Source organism: Capricornis sumatraensis, chromosome 7 (assembly GCF_032405125.1).
Source record: "Capricornis sumatraensis isolate serow.1 chromosome 7, serow.2, whole genome shotgun sequence".
NCBI lineage: Eukaryota > Metazoa > Chordata > Mammalia > Artiodactyla > Bovidae > Capricornis > Capricornis sumatraensis.
In genome coordinates this window covers 118600001-118615819 of record NC_091075.1, presented here as the reverse complement: position 1 = coordinate 118615819, position 15819 = coordinate 118600001, and the positions used below count along the sequence as shown (strand labels likewise).

The window sequence follows — 15819 nt, the reverse complement described above, 5'->3', positions numbered from 1 at the left end:
TGGAGGCCGGAGCAGCAGCCCAGGGATCACCTGGGCAGGAGTCAGCGTCTGCGCTTCCCCAGCACCGGAAGGGCGCCCTGGAAAAGGGAACGTCCTGGGCGCCCTCCTGTGGAAAGCCCACAGGGCCACCCCTGCTGGCCCCAGTTCCCGGTGAATCGGAGTCTCCTGGATGCTCTAGAGATTCACATACACTTGCTGGTGGGGACTGGGTGCCAGGCTGTCTCAGGATCCTATTCGACCCATCCTCATTACTCCAGTGGAGCCTTGGGTCATCCAGGATGCGGCATGTAGGAGCACGGAATGTCTGGCAGACGCTGGAGCTGGTTGCTCCGCGCTGACTTGGCCAGCTGGCCGAGCTCCAGCTGTGGCTACGCTGTGACGGGAGCTGGCGGGCGGCCACAGGTGAAGCGGCTCAGGCCTCCCCTTGCCCTTGGAGTCAGTCCGGCCTGTTGTTACTCATTCCTCTTCGTGTAGGCAGGAATGTCCCGCCCCCTCCTTGGAAGAGACTCACTAAATAAACTAGGAATCAGTCTATTTTTAGGGCAGAATGAAGTCCCAGAAGACAGAGAATTCAAACAGAATGCATCTCTTGGTAGCCCCAGATGACCTGCCTGCTGGTCATCAAAATATTCCCCAGGAAATTAAGGAACAGGAGAACTCTGTGGTATGGGATACTTCAGTGCCAGGAAGGGTAAGCCCTGATGGAAACAAGATTAAAGCCTGGGGAAAGATACCAGGAAGAGACAATATCCTTTAAAGCCTAAGCCCCTGAGGGTGGTAAAACAGCTGCTCACCAAGTTCCTAACACAGGGACTCATTAGGCCCTGCCAATCTCCTTGCAATACCCTGATACCCACCGTCCAGAGGCCTAACAGGGAGCATTGCTTTGTGAAAGACTTAAGGGCAGTGACTAGACAGTCATCCCTATTTAACCAGTAGTACCAAACCCACACACCTCCTCACCCAAGTGCCAGGGAGTGCTCAGTATTTCTCTGTTCTGGGCTCCAAAGACGCATTCTTCTGTATCCGCTACATCCAGGCTCTCAATGCCCTTTTGCTTTTGAACAGAGGGGCCTGACCCCCTGGAGGCTACCCAATATACTTGAACAGTGCTTCTGCAGGGTCTTCAGAATGGCCTACGTTTTTAAAGAGAAGAGTTAGCCAAAGAACTGAGGGAACTAAGCCTGAAAAAGGGAGCTCCATCACAATATACTGGAGACAAATACGTAAGCAGTGAGATAAAGCAAGACTCGGATCAGAATACTGCTAAGGTCCCAATCTTCTGGCAGAAAGGGGAGGCAAAGTTTCTCCAACGAAGGCTCAGATTTCACAACAACGGGTTCAGCAGGAACGGGAGCCTGGGGTGCGGACTGAAAGACAGCAATTAGCGCATTACTATCTCCAACTCCAAGGCTTTCTCGGGATGGCTGGGTTCTGTCACATCTCGACTCCAAATCATGACCTTATAGCAACCCCTATATGAAGCTCTGAAGGGGGACCCTGGGCCAGTCTGCTCCCTACTGTGCTCCTCAGGATCCACGTAGCCCCCAGGAGTGATCTGAGGCTTAGCCCATGTGAAATGACCCAGGGAAGGCCTTTCCTTACTACCGACATTCTACCAGACGAGGCGGTGAGCCAGACCCTGCGATATGTCATCAGTCTAGGCCAAGTTCAGAAGGCACCGCAGGACTCTGCCAAGAAGACACTGGAAGCTCCCACTAAAACCCAGCAGAAGGGGCAGCCCCTCCACAAAGGAACCCTGGTGACCAGGGCTGTGTGCTCGCAGTGCCGGGGGCCCGGGTTCAGTCCCCAGTCAGGGAACTAGACCCCACACGCTGCAGCTAGGAGCTCTCACACACCGCAACACAGACCAGAGATCCTGTGGGCCACCGGTAAGACTTGGCACAGCCAAATAAATAACATTTTAATAAACATTTTTTAAAAAGATACTGACCAAAAAAAATACCCCAACCTAGAAGGAGGCATCCCCCCAAAACTAGCCCTGGCTGCAGTGGACGGGCCCCAGCAGAGTACCACTAGCCCCCGCTGCTGTCAAACTGCAAAGGGTACCTCACCGGGTACATTTGTCCAGACCAAAGCTCTTACCTCCCCAAAGCCCGCAGGTCGCAAGGGAGGAGCAACACACGTGTAAGCCAGCGGAGGACCTGAGACACGTGGTCAGACAAGCACCACCAACAGACGAGGAGAAGGCGACGTGGTGGGCCGGACTCCCACTTGCTACTTTTTCTCATATCCTTGCTTGAGTTTTGCCAGCTTGCTCAGCCACCCCAGCCAGGGAGGCAGCTCTGCTGTCTTGGAGGGGCCAGGGAAACACTCAACCATAAGAACGCTTCTGATATTCTATCTGCCACCTAGTCCCCGTGACTTAGGGAACAATGGCTGGGGAACTCACTTGTCAACATCACCAGAACCATATCGCAAGGGGAACACCGAGGAGAATGTTGGACATGACATCAATACCCCCAGCTGGCCGCCACTCCGCCCCTCGCACTCCCTCTGAACCTGTCAGTTCCGCTGCGAATCAACAGTCTGAGTCCGGACGACTGCCAGCCCCTTGGCCTCTGCTGGTCACACTTCCACCTTCTGGCAGCCTGTTTCAGCGCTGTAACCTGACTCCCCCACACAGCGGGACGTGAGATGTGGGGTGTACTAGGTTAAACTGCATAAACAGCACTTGCTTCACATCCCTCAAGAACCCTGCCCTGCCCCCAGGTACCCGCCTCTTACCCAGGAAGGAGCTGTACCTGCAAGCTCGCCCACGGGGGCCCTGGTTCAAAGTGTAGCCCCAGCTCCCTGAACAACACCAAAGGGGAATGTGATGGTGGGACGGAAACGTGCCATCCACCCGTCCATCAACTCAACCTGCCTGTGGGATATGGACCAAACAGGGGTCTGGCTTGTCACTGCAGCCACTGACCAGGCCGGCAAGGTGACACACGAGCATCTGGTTAAGGCCACCGTAAGGCTACACAATGTGAATCCCCAACATAATGGTCCTCTGACCCCTCACCACGTATGCACTAGCAATAGCGGTGTCCTTCAGGGACTGTCCACGCTTAACAACAGTCAGACAGCCATTCTGATCTGAGCCCCTGACGGCTTTGTTTTCCTCTGCAGACACCCAAACCACCACATGCTGTGGAGTTACGGCCAGGTCCCATCCTTTTCCAACAGAACTACAGCCTGCAAGTGCACTGATAACGTCCACGTCATAGGGGGGTGCACAACGGGAATCACAGGAATGAGAGGGATTTTCGCTCTCAGTGGGACTTGCCCAGGTCATCACCTAACCCAGAGTGCGCCAGGAATGGGCTCCCGCCGACCGGGTGACCAGCAGCCCCGTAGAGGGGTGCTCCGCTGCTCAGGAAGTAACTTCAGGACTCTCACCAAGCAGCCTGCTCGTGTAATGGAACAGACAGGGCAAGACTTAACAGACCCTAAGACCTCTGTTTCTTCTTTGGCTCATGTAATTCTTGATAACCACGGAGCTCCTGGTTACCTCCAGCAAAGCAAGGCAGTCTGCGCATAACCAGTACTTCCTGATGCACCTGGATCCACGCGAGAGGACAGGGAGGGGTCACTATTCAGGAGACATACACCCAAGCAGAGTGGCTTCACAGTCTGGGTAGAGGCAACACTGCCTCCACTGTTTGGTCAAGAGTTAACTTGGAACCTTGGTTCCTCCCCTTTCTAAGCCCTTTAGTGGCTATCGTTGTTCTCCTTTCTGGCCCCGTTTAACCTTTAGGTCAAGTTTGTGTCTTCCAGGCTCTAACATCTTCAGGTAAGGCTCCTGATGGCTCAAGGGCTTCAATCCATTCCCAAGGACGGTGACCAGGTCCCTACTGGTCCTTGGAACACTCAGCGAGAGACTTCTATGCCTCTCGAGAGGGGTAGGGTCTGCAGCCCCAGTTCAGCAGGAAGTACCTCCAGAAGGAGAGACCTTTGGCCCTTTAACCCTTAAGAAGAAGGGGTGCAGGATCCCTCAGAGAGGAAAGAGTGCTGCACCTGGACAAAGTCTCCTCAAGCGACAGGACACGAAGAAACTGCAAGCGACTAAAAATAACTGCGCACGTGGTCAAGTTGGGACCATTATGAGCGATCGGATACAAATGGGCCAGAATCAAACTGCCATTTCTGAGGTGCTGGGAGCAAAAGCAGGGTACTGCGTGTGATCGCTGCACACGGCCCCAGCAAGGGGGTGGACAGATCCCCCTAAGTAACACCTCCTGCCCAGCCCACAGGATCTGCCCCGTGGCTGCCCCACTGAAGGGCCCTGAGGGGACCTGTCTCTTGTTCTTGCCCCCGTGCACTACAGCACAAGCCCAGTACAGCCTGAGACTCTCGTCTGGCCTCTTATCAGCATCTGCTGATGGAAGAGTCCAGGGGCCTGGGTTGGCAACAAAACTGTCAGGGTTAACCCACAGATTCAAAGCAACGGACATCACACTTCCAGCTGGATGTTTGAATAAACTGACAAGTTGACCCTAAAATTTATATGGAAATGCCAAGGACCCGGAATACTCAAAACAATCTTGAAAAAGATAAAGAGGAAACACTTCCTAATTTCAAAACTTATTATAAATCTATACTAATCAAGACAGTGTTGGACTGGCATACAAATAGACATATAGATCAACCTTTAAAGAACTTTTTTAAAATTTAAATTTATTTATTTTAATTGGAGGCTAATTACTTTACAATATTGTACTGGTTTTGCCATATATCAACATGAATCTGCCACAGGTGTACACGTGTTCCCAATCCTGAACACCCCTCTCCTCTCCCTCCCCATACCATCCCTCTGGGTCATCCCAGTGCACCAGCCCCAAGCATCCTGTATCCTGCATCGAACCTGGACTGGAGATTCGTTTCTTATATGATATTATACATGTTTCAGTGCCATTCTCCCAAATCATCCCACCCTCTCCCTCTCCCACAGAGTCCAAAAGACTGTTCTATACATCTGTGAATGTCCAGAAGTAAACCCTAACATTTGCAATCTATTGAGTTTCTATTAAAGTGCCCCCAAAATTCAGTGGGAAAACAGTCTTTTCAGCAAATAGTGCTGGGAAAACTAGGTATCAACATGCAAGAGGGTGGATTTATGCCCTTATCTCACAGCACACACAAAAATTAACTCAACTGGATCACAGGTTTAAATGTAAGAGCTCAAATTAAATTCTTAGAAGAAAATAGGGTAAAGTGTTCATGACCTGGGATAGGCAACGCATCCTTAAATATACCAACAAAAGCACAAGCAATATAAGAAGTACTTGACAAACTGGAATCAATGAAAATAAAAAACCTTTTGTGTTTTAAAAACACCATCAAGGACTTTCCTGGGGGTCCAGTGGTTAAGAATCTGCCGGCCAACAGAGGGGACACGGCTCTGATCCCTGGTCCAGGAAGATCCCACATTCCGAGGAGCAACTAAGTCCATGAGCCACAGCTACTGAAGCTGGTGAGTCTGGAACCCGAGCTCCGCAACGAGAGAAGCCACAACGACAGGAAGCCCACAGATCTTGGAGAGGAGGAGCCCCTGATCGCCGCAACGAGAGAAAGCCTAGTGCAGCAATGAAGAGCCAGGGCAGCCAAAAACAATAGATAAAGTTAAAAAAAACACCACAAAAAAGTCATCAAGAAATTGCTGGAAAACAAGCCACAGATTTGGAGAATTACAAACCATACATCGGACAAGAGACTTGTATCAGAATATATAAAGAAATCTTACGGGTCCAAAATAAAACACAAATAACCCAATTTAAAGACTGAGCAAAAGACCAGCGCTGGCATTTCACCAAAGAAGACACGCAAAGAGACAACCAGCACGCGAGAAGACGCCTAGTGCCCCAGTCAGTAGGGAGATGCAGCTCGAACCACACTGAGGGACTTCCCTGGGCGGCCAGTGGCTAAGAGCCTGTCTTGCAACGCAGGAGACTCGGTTCCGACCTTGGTCCGGGAACTAAGATCCCACACGCCGCCGCAGAGCAACTAAGCCTGCCCTCGACAGCTACTGAGCCCACACGCCACAACTCAAGAGCCCATGCATCGCAACAGAAGATCCCAAATGATGCAACAGGAGATCCCGAATGACGCAACAGGAGATCCCCAATGACGCAACAGATTCCCGAATGACGAAACAGGAGATCCCGAATGATGCAACAGGAGATCCCCAATGACACAACAGATTCCCGAATGACGAAACAGGAGATCCTGAATGATGCAACAGATCCCCAATGACTCAACAGAAGATCCCCAATGACGCAACAGAAGATCCCCAATGACGCAACAAAGAAAGATCCCCAATGATGCAACAGGAGATTCCCGAATGACGCAACAAAGATCCCGAATGATGCAACAGAAGATCCCCAATGACGCAACAAAGAAAGATCCCGAATGACGCAACAGGAGATCCCGAATGACGCAGCAGGAGATCCTGAATGACGCAACAGGAGATCCCCAAGGACACAACAAAGAAAGATCCCACGTGCCGCAGCTAAGACTCGATGCAGCCGAGTAAATACATAAGTGAATGAGTATTTTAAAAACACAATGAAACACTGCTTCACACACAAGAACATGGCTAAAATATGAAAAGTCAGACAAGTGCTGACAGGAGGAGGAGAGCTTGGACCCCTCACGCATGCTGGTGGAGTGTGAAATGGTATAAGAGACCTGGAAACACTGGGCAGTCTCTTACAACCTAGTGAGAGCTGCGCGTGGTCACTCACCAGTGGGGGAGGGGAAGTGTAAACCCTTATTGCTAGCTCTCCCAGCAGAATCAGACACTGAGAAAACGGGCTTGTTTTACGGCGCCTACAAAACAGAAACAAACACGACCAACCCCATTTACTGACCTGGTCAGCTCTCAGCTGGGTGGAGCCGTCCTCATACATCAGAGTCACCACCACGGTGCCTGCCTGCTTGAGCATCTCAATCAGCTGGCTTTGCTCCAAAGCATCCAAATGTCTAATGTCACAAAAATCAGTTGTGAACGCCTTTGGGTGCCTGGAACTGAGGTAGGTTTTGACCTCACCAGCACCTTCTTCCAATATCACAAGTTTACTTGTTTTTGCTGATGAATTGCTACAAGATACGTGGTTTCCTGTAAGATTCACGCTTTCTCTGTTGTTTTCACTGGTTATGTTTTCCTTTGGGAGGTGTTTTCTTTTACGTTCCATTTTCTGTAGAACCGAGGCCTGTTGGTCACACTGTGGAACTGAACACCCTGAAGGAGCCGATGAGCTGATACCCTTCTGGTTTTGGTCGGCAGACAGCTGATCTGTGACTCTCATACCAGAGGACTGAGGACAGAACTTGATGGAAACTCCTGACAGCTGGCTCGTAAGCAAATTAAGATTCTACAGAAAAATGGAAAGTATGTCACAGAATATGGATTCGTCAGACAGGTCTATAAACCAAAGTAGAATCTGATAAAACCCATCTAAGGTAAAGCGGGGACATGGCTTCACATCAACTGTGATCCAACTTCCTAATGAACTGTGGCGCGTCTTCCTGAGCGGTGGTTCTTCTCAACCCGGGCAGGAGCGCCTGGCTGCACCCTGGGCTGGAAAAGACAGGGGCTAGTGGAGAAGGCCTCCCAGCCCAGCCCTGCGCTGGGGCCACGTGTAACAGGAGATGCCGTGGAGGGGGATGTGCTGAGCGCGAGTACAAGACTGAGGATGAACCACTGACGGTTTCCAAGCAAAGGCCATTTACAGAGAAAATGAAATCACCACAGCTCTACCTACTCAACTTCTTAAAACATTGCAGCTCAGCAGCAACATTCTTCCTGTTTCGATCTAGTGGGATACTCATTCGTCGATGCAAAGACTCCAGGAGACGGGAAGGGGCAGGGAAGTCGGGCTTGCTGCAGTCCATGGGGTGGCAAAGAGCTGAACTCGACTTAGGGACCGAACGAGAATCACCACCACAGTCTGAACTGTTAGGCCACCTCCCCCACTGACTCACAGTTGAGGTCTTGGTAACACGACCTCTTCTCATCTCTCCTCCAAGCTCAACCACATGCCTCGCCCACTGTAAATTTTGGTCGTTTAGTCACTAAGTCCTGTCCAGCTCTTTGTGACTCCATGGACTGTGGCCCGCCAGGCTCCCCAGTCTGTGGGGTGTCCCAGGCAAGGATACTGGAGTGGGTTGCCGATTCTTTCTCCAGGGGATCTTGCCAACCCAAGGATCAAACCTGTGTCTCCTGCTTGGGCAGGTGGATTCTTTACCACTGAGCCACCTGAGAAGCCCCACTGTGAATTTTATACCCTTCTTTTCTGAACTTCTCTTTATTTTCACTACCCCAAAGCTCCAACTCTTCTTCCCTTAACCTAAAAAATTATCCCAAAGTCCTTCCCCACTCTCTAAAGGTGAGGATATTGAGACAGACCATTTCCTAGACCTCAACTCGGAGCGCTCACACTTCAGAAAGGTGTCCCAGATTCCTCTCCCACCACCAGAGAAAAGCAGGACGAGCCAGCACGAAAACTGGGTTACCGTCTCCCCAGTGGGTCCCAGAGCACTCAGCCCTGACTCCTATTGTGACACTGCATCACCGAGTCATGGAGAAATACTGCGCTTCTCTATCCTTCTCGTCCCCTCATACAAGAAAGCTATAAGCTCCTGGAGGAGAACTTCTTTCGTCTTTTAACCACTGTATCCACAGTGCCCAGCATATGGCTGACACTTGATAAATATTTGTTGAAAAAGTGAAAGCAATCTGTTTAGAATTACTCGTATCTGCAAAGACTCACCTTTTTTTCCAGTGATTGAGTCTTTCCATCTTCAAGTAGTGCTGAACACTTAACACTGGATTTCTCTACGACATCTGCAGCTTTAAAAGACACAGAAAGGAAACACGAGAGAATAAGGAAACATTAAAATCTAAGTCACATAATTAACTAAACATTGAAAATAGCCTCTATAATCATTTCCTCATTACTTACTTAACTGAAACAATGTAAGAAAATTTACAAACAAAATGCATACCACCATGGCAGTAAACATTTATGCAAAATATCTGCAAGTTAACTGGAGACAGATCTATGTAACCAGGAAATGTTTACAGAAAAGTATCACTTGGTATGAGCATTTGAATACTTGATTTTGAAAAGCCAAGTTCAATATTTTACAGAAAGCTTGCAAGTATTAAAAGTTTGAAGAAATTCTTAGATGGAATAATTGCGTAACAGAACATTAGAGATTCAGTAAAGCATATAAACTTCTCGTTTAGATTTTAACAAGCTTGGGCTGGACAGGAAGTGATGGAACTGGGTTCAGTCCCAGACAACATAACTCAAGTATCTATAACAATGATAATAACCAACAAGTGCAAATGGGGGAAACCTTTCCTTTACAACAGAGAAGTTACACTTACAATTAATTTAATAAGAAAGGCACAAGACACTCAATGATGAAAACTTAAAATCTTACAAAACGGCATAAAGCATGATCTATACAAACGGAAAACCACAGCATTGAGACAGGAACAAAATATTTAATTCTCCCAAATATAAATTTAATGCAATTCCCATCAGAGGCCCTACCGGGCTCTTTTCACTGAAAAAAGAAAACACTTCAAAGTACATAGGAAATTTAAATGTCTGAAAATAGAGAAGGTAAGTTGCTTTGTTTGTTTCTGAGGGAGGGTTGGCCATGCTGTGCAGTATATGGGATCTTGCTTCTCTGACCAGGGACTGAACCCCTGTCCCCTGCACTGGGAGGCAGAGACTCAGTCGCTGGACCACCAGGGAAGTCCCAGAAGGTCAGCTGAGTCACTCAGTCGTGTCCGACTCTTTGTGACCCCATGGACTGCAGCATGTCAGGCTTCCCTGTCCATCACCAGCTCCCGGAGCTTGCTCAAATTCATGTCCATCAAGTCAGTGATGCGATCCAGCCATCTCATCCTCTGTCGTTCCCTTCTCCTGCCTTCAATCTTTCCCATCATTAGGATCTTTTCTAAGGAGTCAGTTCTTCCTATCAGGTGGCCAAAGTATTGGAGCTTCAGCTTCAGCATCAGTCCTTCCAATGAATATTCAGGACTGATTTCCTTTAGGACTGACAGGTTGGATCTCCTTTCAGTCGAAGGGACTCTCAAGAGTCTTCTCCAAAACCACAGTTCAAAAGCATCAACTCTCTTGCTTTTTTGATGATCCAACAGGTGTTGGCAATTTGATCTCTGGTTCCTCTGCCTTTTGTAAATCCAGCTTGAACATCTGGAAATTCTCGGTTCACATACTGCTGAAGCCTTGCTTGGAGAATTTTGAGCGTCACCTTGCTCGAGTGTGAAATGAGTGAAACTGAGCATTAGTTTGAACATTCTTTGGCATTGCCTTTCTTTGGGACTGGAATGAAAACTGACCTCTTCCAGTCCTGTGGCCACTGCTGAGGTTTCTAAATTTGGTGGCATATTGAGTGTAGCACTCTAACAGCATCATCTTTTAGGATTTGAAATAGCTCAACTGGAATTCCATCACCTCCACTAGCTTTGTTCGTAGTGATGCTTCTGAAGGCCCACTTGACTTCTAATTCCAGGATGTCTGGCTCTAGGTGAGTGATCACACAATCGTGATTATCTGGGTCGTGAAGATCTTTTTTGTACAGTTCTACTGTGAACTGTCACCTCTTTTTTTAATATCTTCTGCTTCTGTTAGGTCCATACCATTTCTGTTCTTAATTGTGCCCATCTTTTCATGAAATATTCCCTTGGTATCTCTGATTTTCCTGAAGAGATCTCTAGTCTCTCCCATCCTACTGTTTTCCTCTATTTCCTTGCATTGATCACTGAGGAAGACTTTCTTATATCTCCTTGCTATTCTTTGGAACTCCACATCCAAATAGGTGTATCTTTTGTTTCCTCTTTTGCCTTTAGTTTCTCTTCTTTTCTCAGCTATTTGTAAGGCCTCCTCAGACAACCATTTTGCCTTTGTGCATTTCTTTTTCTTGGGGATGGTCTTGATCAATGCCTCCTGTACAATGTCATGAATCTCCATCCATAGTTCTTCAGGCACTCTATCAGATCTAATCCCTTGAATCTATTTGTCACTTCCACTGTATAATCATAAGGGATTTGATTTAGATCATTCCTGAATGATCTAGTGGTATTCCATACTTTCTTTAAGTCTGAATTTGGCAATAAGGAGTTCATGATCTGAGCCATAGTCAGCTCCCAGTCTTGTTTTTGCTGACTGTATACAGCTTCTCCAACTTTTGCTGCAAAGAATATAATCAATCTGATTTAAGTATTGACCATCTGGTGATGTCCATGTGTAGAGTTGTCTCTCATGTTGTTGGAAGAGGGTGTTTGCTATGACTAGTGTGTTTTCTTGGCAAAACTCTGTTAGCATTTGCCCTGCTTCATTTTGTACTCCAAGGCCAAACTTGTCTGTTACTCCAGGTATCTCTTGACTTCCTACTTTTGCATTTCAGTCCCCTATAATGAAAAGGACATCTTTTTTGGGTATTAGTTCTAAAAGGTCTTGATAGAACCGTTCAACTTCAGCTTCTTCGACATTAGTGGTTGTGGCATAGACATGGATTACTGTGATATTGAATGGTTTGCCTTGGAAATGAACAGAGTTCATTCTGTCGTTTTTGAGATTGCACCCAGGTACTGCTTGAGAAAGCTGAGCGCCGAAGAATTGAACTGTGGTGTTGGAGAAGACTCTTGAGAGTCCCTTGGACTGCGAGGAGATCCAACCAGTCCATTCGAAAGGAGATCGGTCCTGGGTGTTCTTTGGAAGGAATGATGCTAAAGCTGAAACTCCAGTACTTTGGCCACCTCATGCGAAGAGTTGACTCATTAGAAAAGACTCTGATGCTGGGAGGGATTGGGGGCAGGAAGAGAAGGTGATGACAGAGGATGAGATGGCTGGATGGCATCACCGACTTGATGGACATGAGTTTGAGTGACCTCTGGGAGTTGGTGATGGACAGGGAGGCCTGGTGTGCTGCAGTTCACGGGGCTGCAAAGAGTCAGACACAACTGAGCGGATGAACTGAACTGAACTGCATTTCAGACTCTTTTGCTGACCATGATGGCTACTCCATTTCTCTAAGGGATTCTTGCCCACAGTAGTAGACATAATAGTCATCCGAGCTAAATTCGCCCGTTCCAGTCCATTTTAGTTCACTGATTCCTAAAATGTCGACGTTCACTCTAGCCATGTCCTGTTTGACCACTTCCAATTTACCTTGGTTCAGGGACCTGACGTTCCAGGTTCCTTACAGCGCTGGACTTTACCTCTATCACCAGTCACATCCGCAGCTGAGCGCTGTTTTCGCTCTGGCTCCGTCCCTTCATTCTTTCTGGAGCTATTTCTCCACTCTTTTCCAGTAGCATGCTGGGCAGCTACCAACCTGGGGAGTCCATCTTTCAGTGTCCTAGCTTTTTGCCTTTTCATGCTGTTTATGGGGTTCTCAAGGCACGAAGCTGAAGTGGTTTGCCAGTCCCTTCTCCAGTGGGACCACGTTCGTCAGAACTCTCCACCATGACTCACGGCATGCCTCATAGTCTTACTGAGTTAGACAAGGCTGTGGGCCATGTGATCAGTTTGATTAGGTAAGTCTAAAAAAAGATTGAAGACGACGTGCTTTGCCAGATTATCAGAACATACTATAAAGCCACCGTGACCACATATACAAGGTATTTGAATAGGAGTAGACAAGGAGACCTCTAGAACAGAGCAGAAAATCCAGAAGCTGACCCCAAGGCTTATGAGAATTTAACATATAGTGAAAATCGTATTTCAGTTCAGTAGAGAAGGATAAATTAGGAAATAGGGAGAGGACAATTAGCACCACTTCTGAAAGAAAATAATACATTGGAAAAAGTAATGGGACAAAAAAGACCAACAGTTAATATTTATACTAGACAACAAAGTACACTGACCAAAAATGAAAAATTCGGTGGAAAATGAGCAAAAGATACGGAGAGGCAACACACAAAGTAGCAATTCCCAAAAGCAAACAAATACGATGTGATACTCAAACTCTGTAGTAGTCAGGGAAATGCAAAGTAAATATACTTGGAGACGGAGAAGAGGCAGTCTCACTCCTCACTGGTAAAAATGTGAATAGTTCAGATCTTCCTGTGGGGGTGTGTGTGGGTGTGTGAGAAAACAGTTCATCACTAGAATGGACTGCCACTGATTTCCATGACGGGTGGGGGGCTGGAAGCTACGACCCCAGGGTCTTTCAAGTCTAAGAGCCGATCAAAACGCCCTCCCATGGCCACAGTTCTTCCTGCGGTGCAAGGAACACTTGTACCACGAGTACTGTACCACAGAATACTGCTTTTTTACGTGGCGCGAAAGCAACCTGAGGCATCTGTTTTGAAATTCCATTTCTCTCTTTTATATTTATCTATCTCTTCCATAAGGTTCGGCACAATTTTCTGGCAGAGATCCTCCGGTAAAGTCACATTATCGTCATGTATTTTAGCTTGCTTCTCCAGACATTCCAGGAAACTTCTAGAGGTCATCTGGAATTTTGGAATCGGCTCCCTCAGGAGGAAGATCATGCTCTTTACGTTCTCAGGGCTGATACCTTCTGACAGTTCGTAGAGCAGGTTTCTGGTTTCAGGACCTGATGAAGCTCAGGTTCTCGATGTCTCATCACAGGAAGAATTCAGTGAGGGACAAAGTGACAGGTAAGAAGTGGATTTACTCATATTCAGAGAGAAGCACATTCCACAAAGTGTGGGCCATTGCAGAGGGTGAGTGCGGCCTGGGATCTTTTTGGAAAGCAAAGTGTCAACACATTAAAAACACACACATAAGTCTCAGGAGTTGGAGAGAAAAGGACAAATCCAAAGGGACCAAATATGGGCCTCGGGGATGCGACCAGGGTTCCGTTTCCTGATCTGGGTGAAGGTTACAGGGGTGTTCAGTCCGTGAAATTTTGAGCTATGATCTTAGGATAGATGTACTGGGTGTTTGTGTGTTGTAACCTCAACAAAAACAAAGAGGTATAAAATACATAAATCATTTAATGAAAGCGCCTCACTGCTGGCTATCTATTTCACAGAAATAGATGCAACAGTAAATAGGGTTAAGCCAAAACATTTATGACAGTCAGGCGTTATGGCAAAGGACTGAAAGCAAAGCAAAAGCAATCAAGAGGGTAGCGGAGGAGTAAATTATGTAGCATCCACACAGAGCCCCGAACACAACGAGCTGTTAGTTGACCTGAAGATGCAGAGATCTGTGAAACTGTGATCTCGTTTTTTTTAAATGACATTTATGGCCGTACACCCACACACTGGCAGAGGTCTGGTCCCTGGGAGGCTGACCTCGAGAGGAAGGCTTGCATGAGGACATTGATCCTCACTCTCAGGACCCATGTCTGCAGGGGAGTGAAGGACTGATGCAATTGCTATGAAGGCCTGCTCTGGACCTGGCATGCTTCTACAGAACTGTCCCCAGGAGGGTCAACCTCTGCACCCACCAGTCACTACCTGGTTGCTCCTGGGAAAGGAGTGTGCCCTTGGGGAAAGAAGCTCTTTGCAGCTGAGGCAACCATCAGGAAGGGCTGTGCTGCCAATAGTAGCTGGGATGATAAGCAGGAGGCTCTGGGAACCACTGTTCACTAGTCCTCACTACGATCACCAGACGTGCAGTGCAGACGTGTTTGGGAGCAGTTCCTTCGGGACTCCGCTGGGCCTCCTCCTGGGGGAACTTCAGGGCAAGGTTAGCCTCCTTGTCCTGCAGCCAGTCTCAAAGCTGCAGATCTTTGCTCCTCTCTACCACCCATCCTGAGGGCCCCTCACCCTGGCTGGGCACCTCTGCTGGTCTTGGTAGCTCGTCTGATCATGACCTAAACCCTCACCCCTGAGAGGTGAAGTCCCTGGTCGTCATGCCTTTTTCAGGCACGGCCACCGCATTTACCGTCAGATGTGGACAGTGGACCATGGGGTGTCCAATCATATCACCTGGGTCTCAAACAGAGGCTTTCCTGTCCCCTTTGTGTGACGGCAGCCCTGACTCCTGGTAACAGGAAGTCACCCCTCGTAGGATGGAGAGTGAGTCTTTGGCCCGCCAGTCTCTTGGTATAAGAAACTTGAAATGACTGGGCAGCAACTACACCTTGAAGAAAGGCATTCTTCCTATGCCTTTGGCAAATTTACCTTGGGGAGTCAAGACTAAACCTGCAGAACCCAGAAACATAGAGAGAAAAACACACTTATTGAGGGGGTTCTGGGAGTGATGCTGGGCAGGGTTGCTCCTGCTGCCACCTTCTGGGTCCCAGCGTCCTTAACCATCTCCACTGGGGACCCTGCCTCCTGCAACGGTCACTGATGTCCAGGGAATACTGCGGCCTGGAGGTCACCGGAGCTGACCTGCTACCCACCACTCCATCACTGCACCACCCGTGCGGCCGTGACAGAGCCCGTGGGTCCCAGGATCACATGCCAGCTGCAGCTCCTGTGCCATAGAGGCGGGTCCTTATGGCCAGGGCAGTGCTATGCAGGACTGCAGGTCAGCGGGTCAAATGCTCTGCGAGCCTTGGAGAACAGAGCTCACTGAGGTCCTGTGTGTGGGAAAGGCAAACCCAGGCCTGGAACATGTGTGGATTCTAGTCAGAACAAAGCTCAGCACCTCGGAGGGCACAAGGGGATCAGTGTTACAAGCTAGCTCCCAGGGACTGTTCTCCAAGGGGATCAGCGTTGCAAGCTAGCCCCCAGGTGACAGTTCTCAAAGTCTGGTGCTACTGGGGACCCAGCGTTCGGTCTGAAGTTGGAAGGCTGGACAGCAGAGGTGAAGCAAGGCAGGCCCTGGGGTGTGCGAGCGCTAT

The 15819-nt window shown here is 48.5% G+C and overlaps 1 protein-coding gene across 1 annotated transcript in view; it reads right to left on the bottom strand.

Moving 5' to 3' along the window:
- POLN (DNA polymerase nu) overlaps positions 1-15819 on the bottom strand; it is a 142448-nt gene that overhangs the window by 115283 nt on the left and 11346 nt on the right. The window contains exons 2-3 of the mRNA XM_068974993.1: positions 8781-8860; positions 6879-7382 (exon numbers count right to left, since the gene is read on the bottom strand). Coding sequence (XP_068831094.1) covers positions 6879-7382; positions 8781-8860 — 584 coding nt within the window. The remainder of the gene's footprint in view (positions 1-6878; positions 7383-8780; positions 8861-15819) is intronic.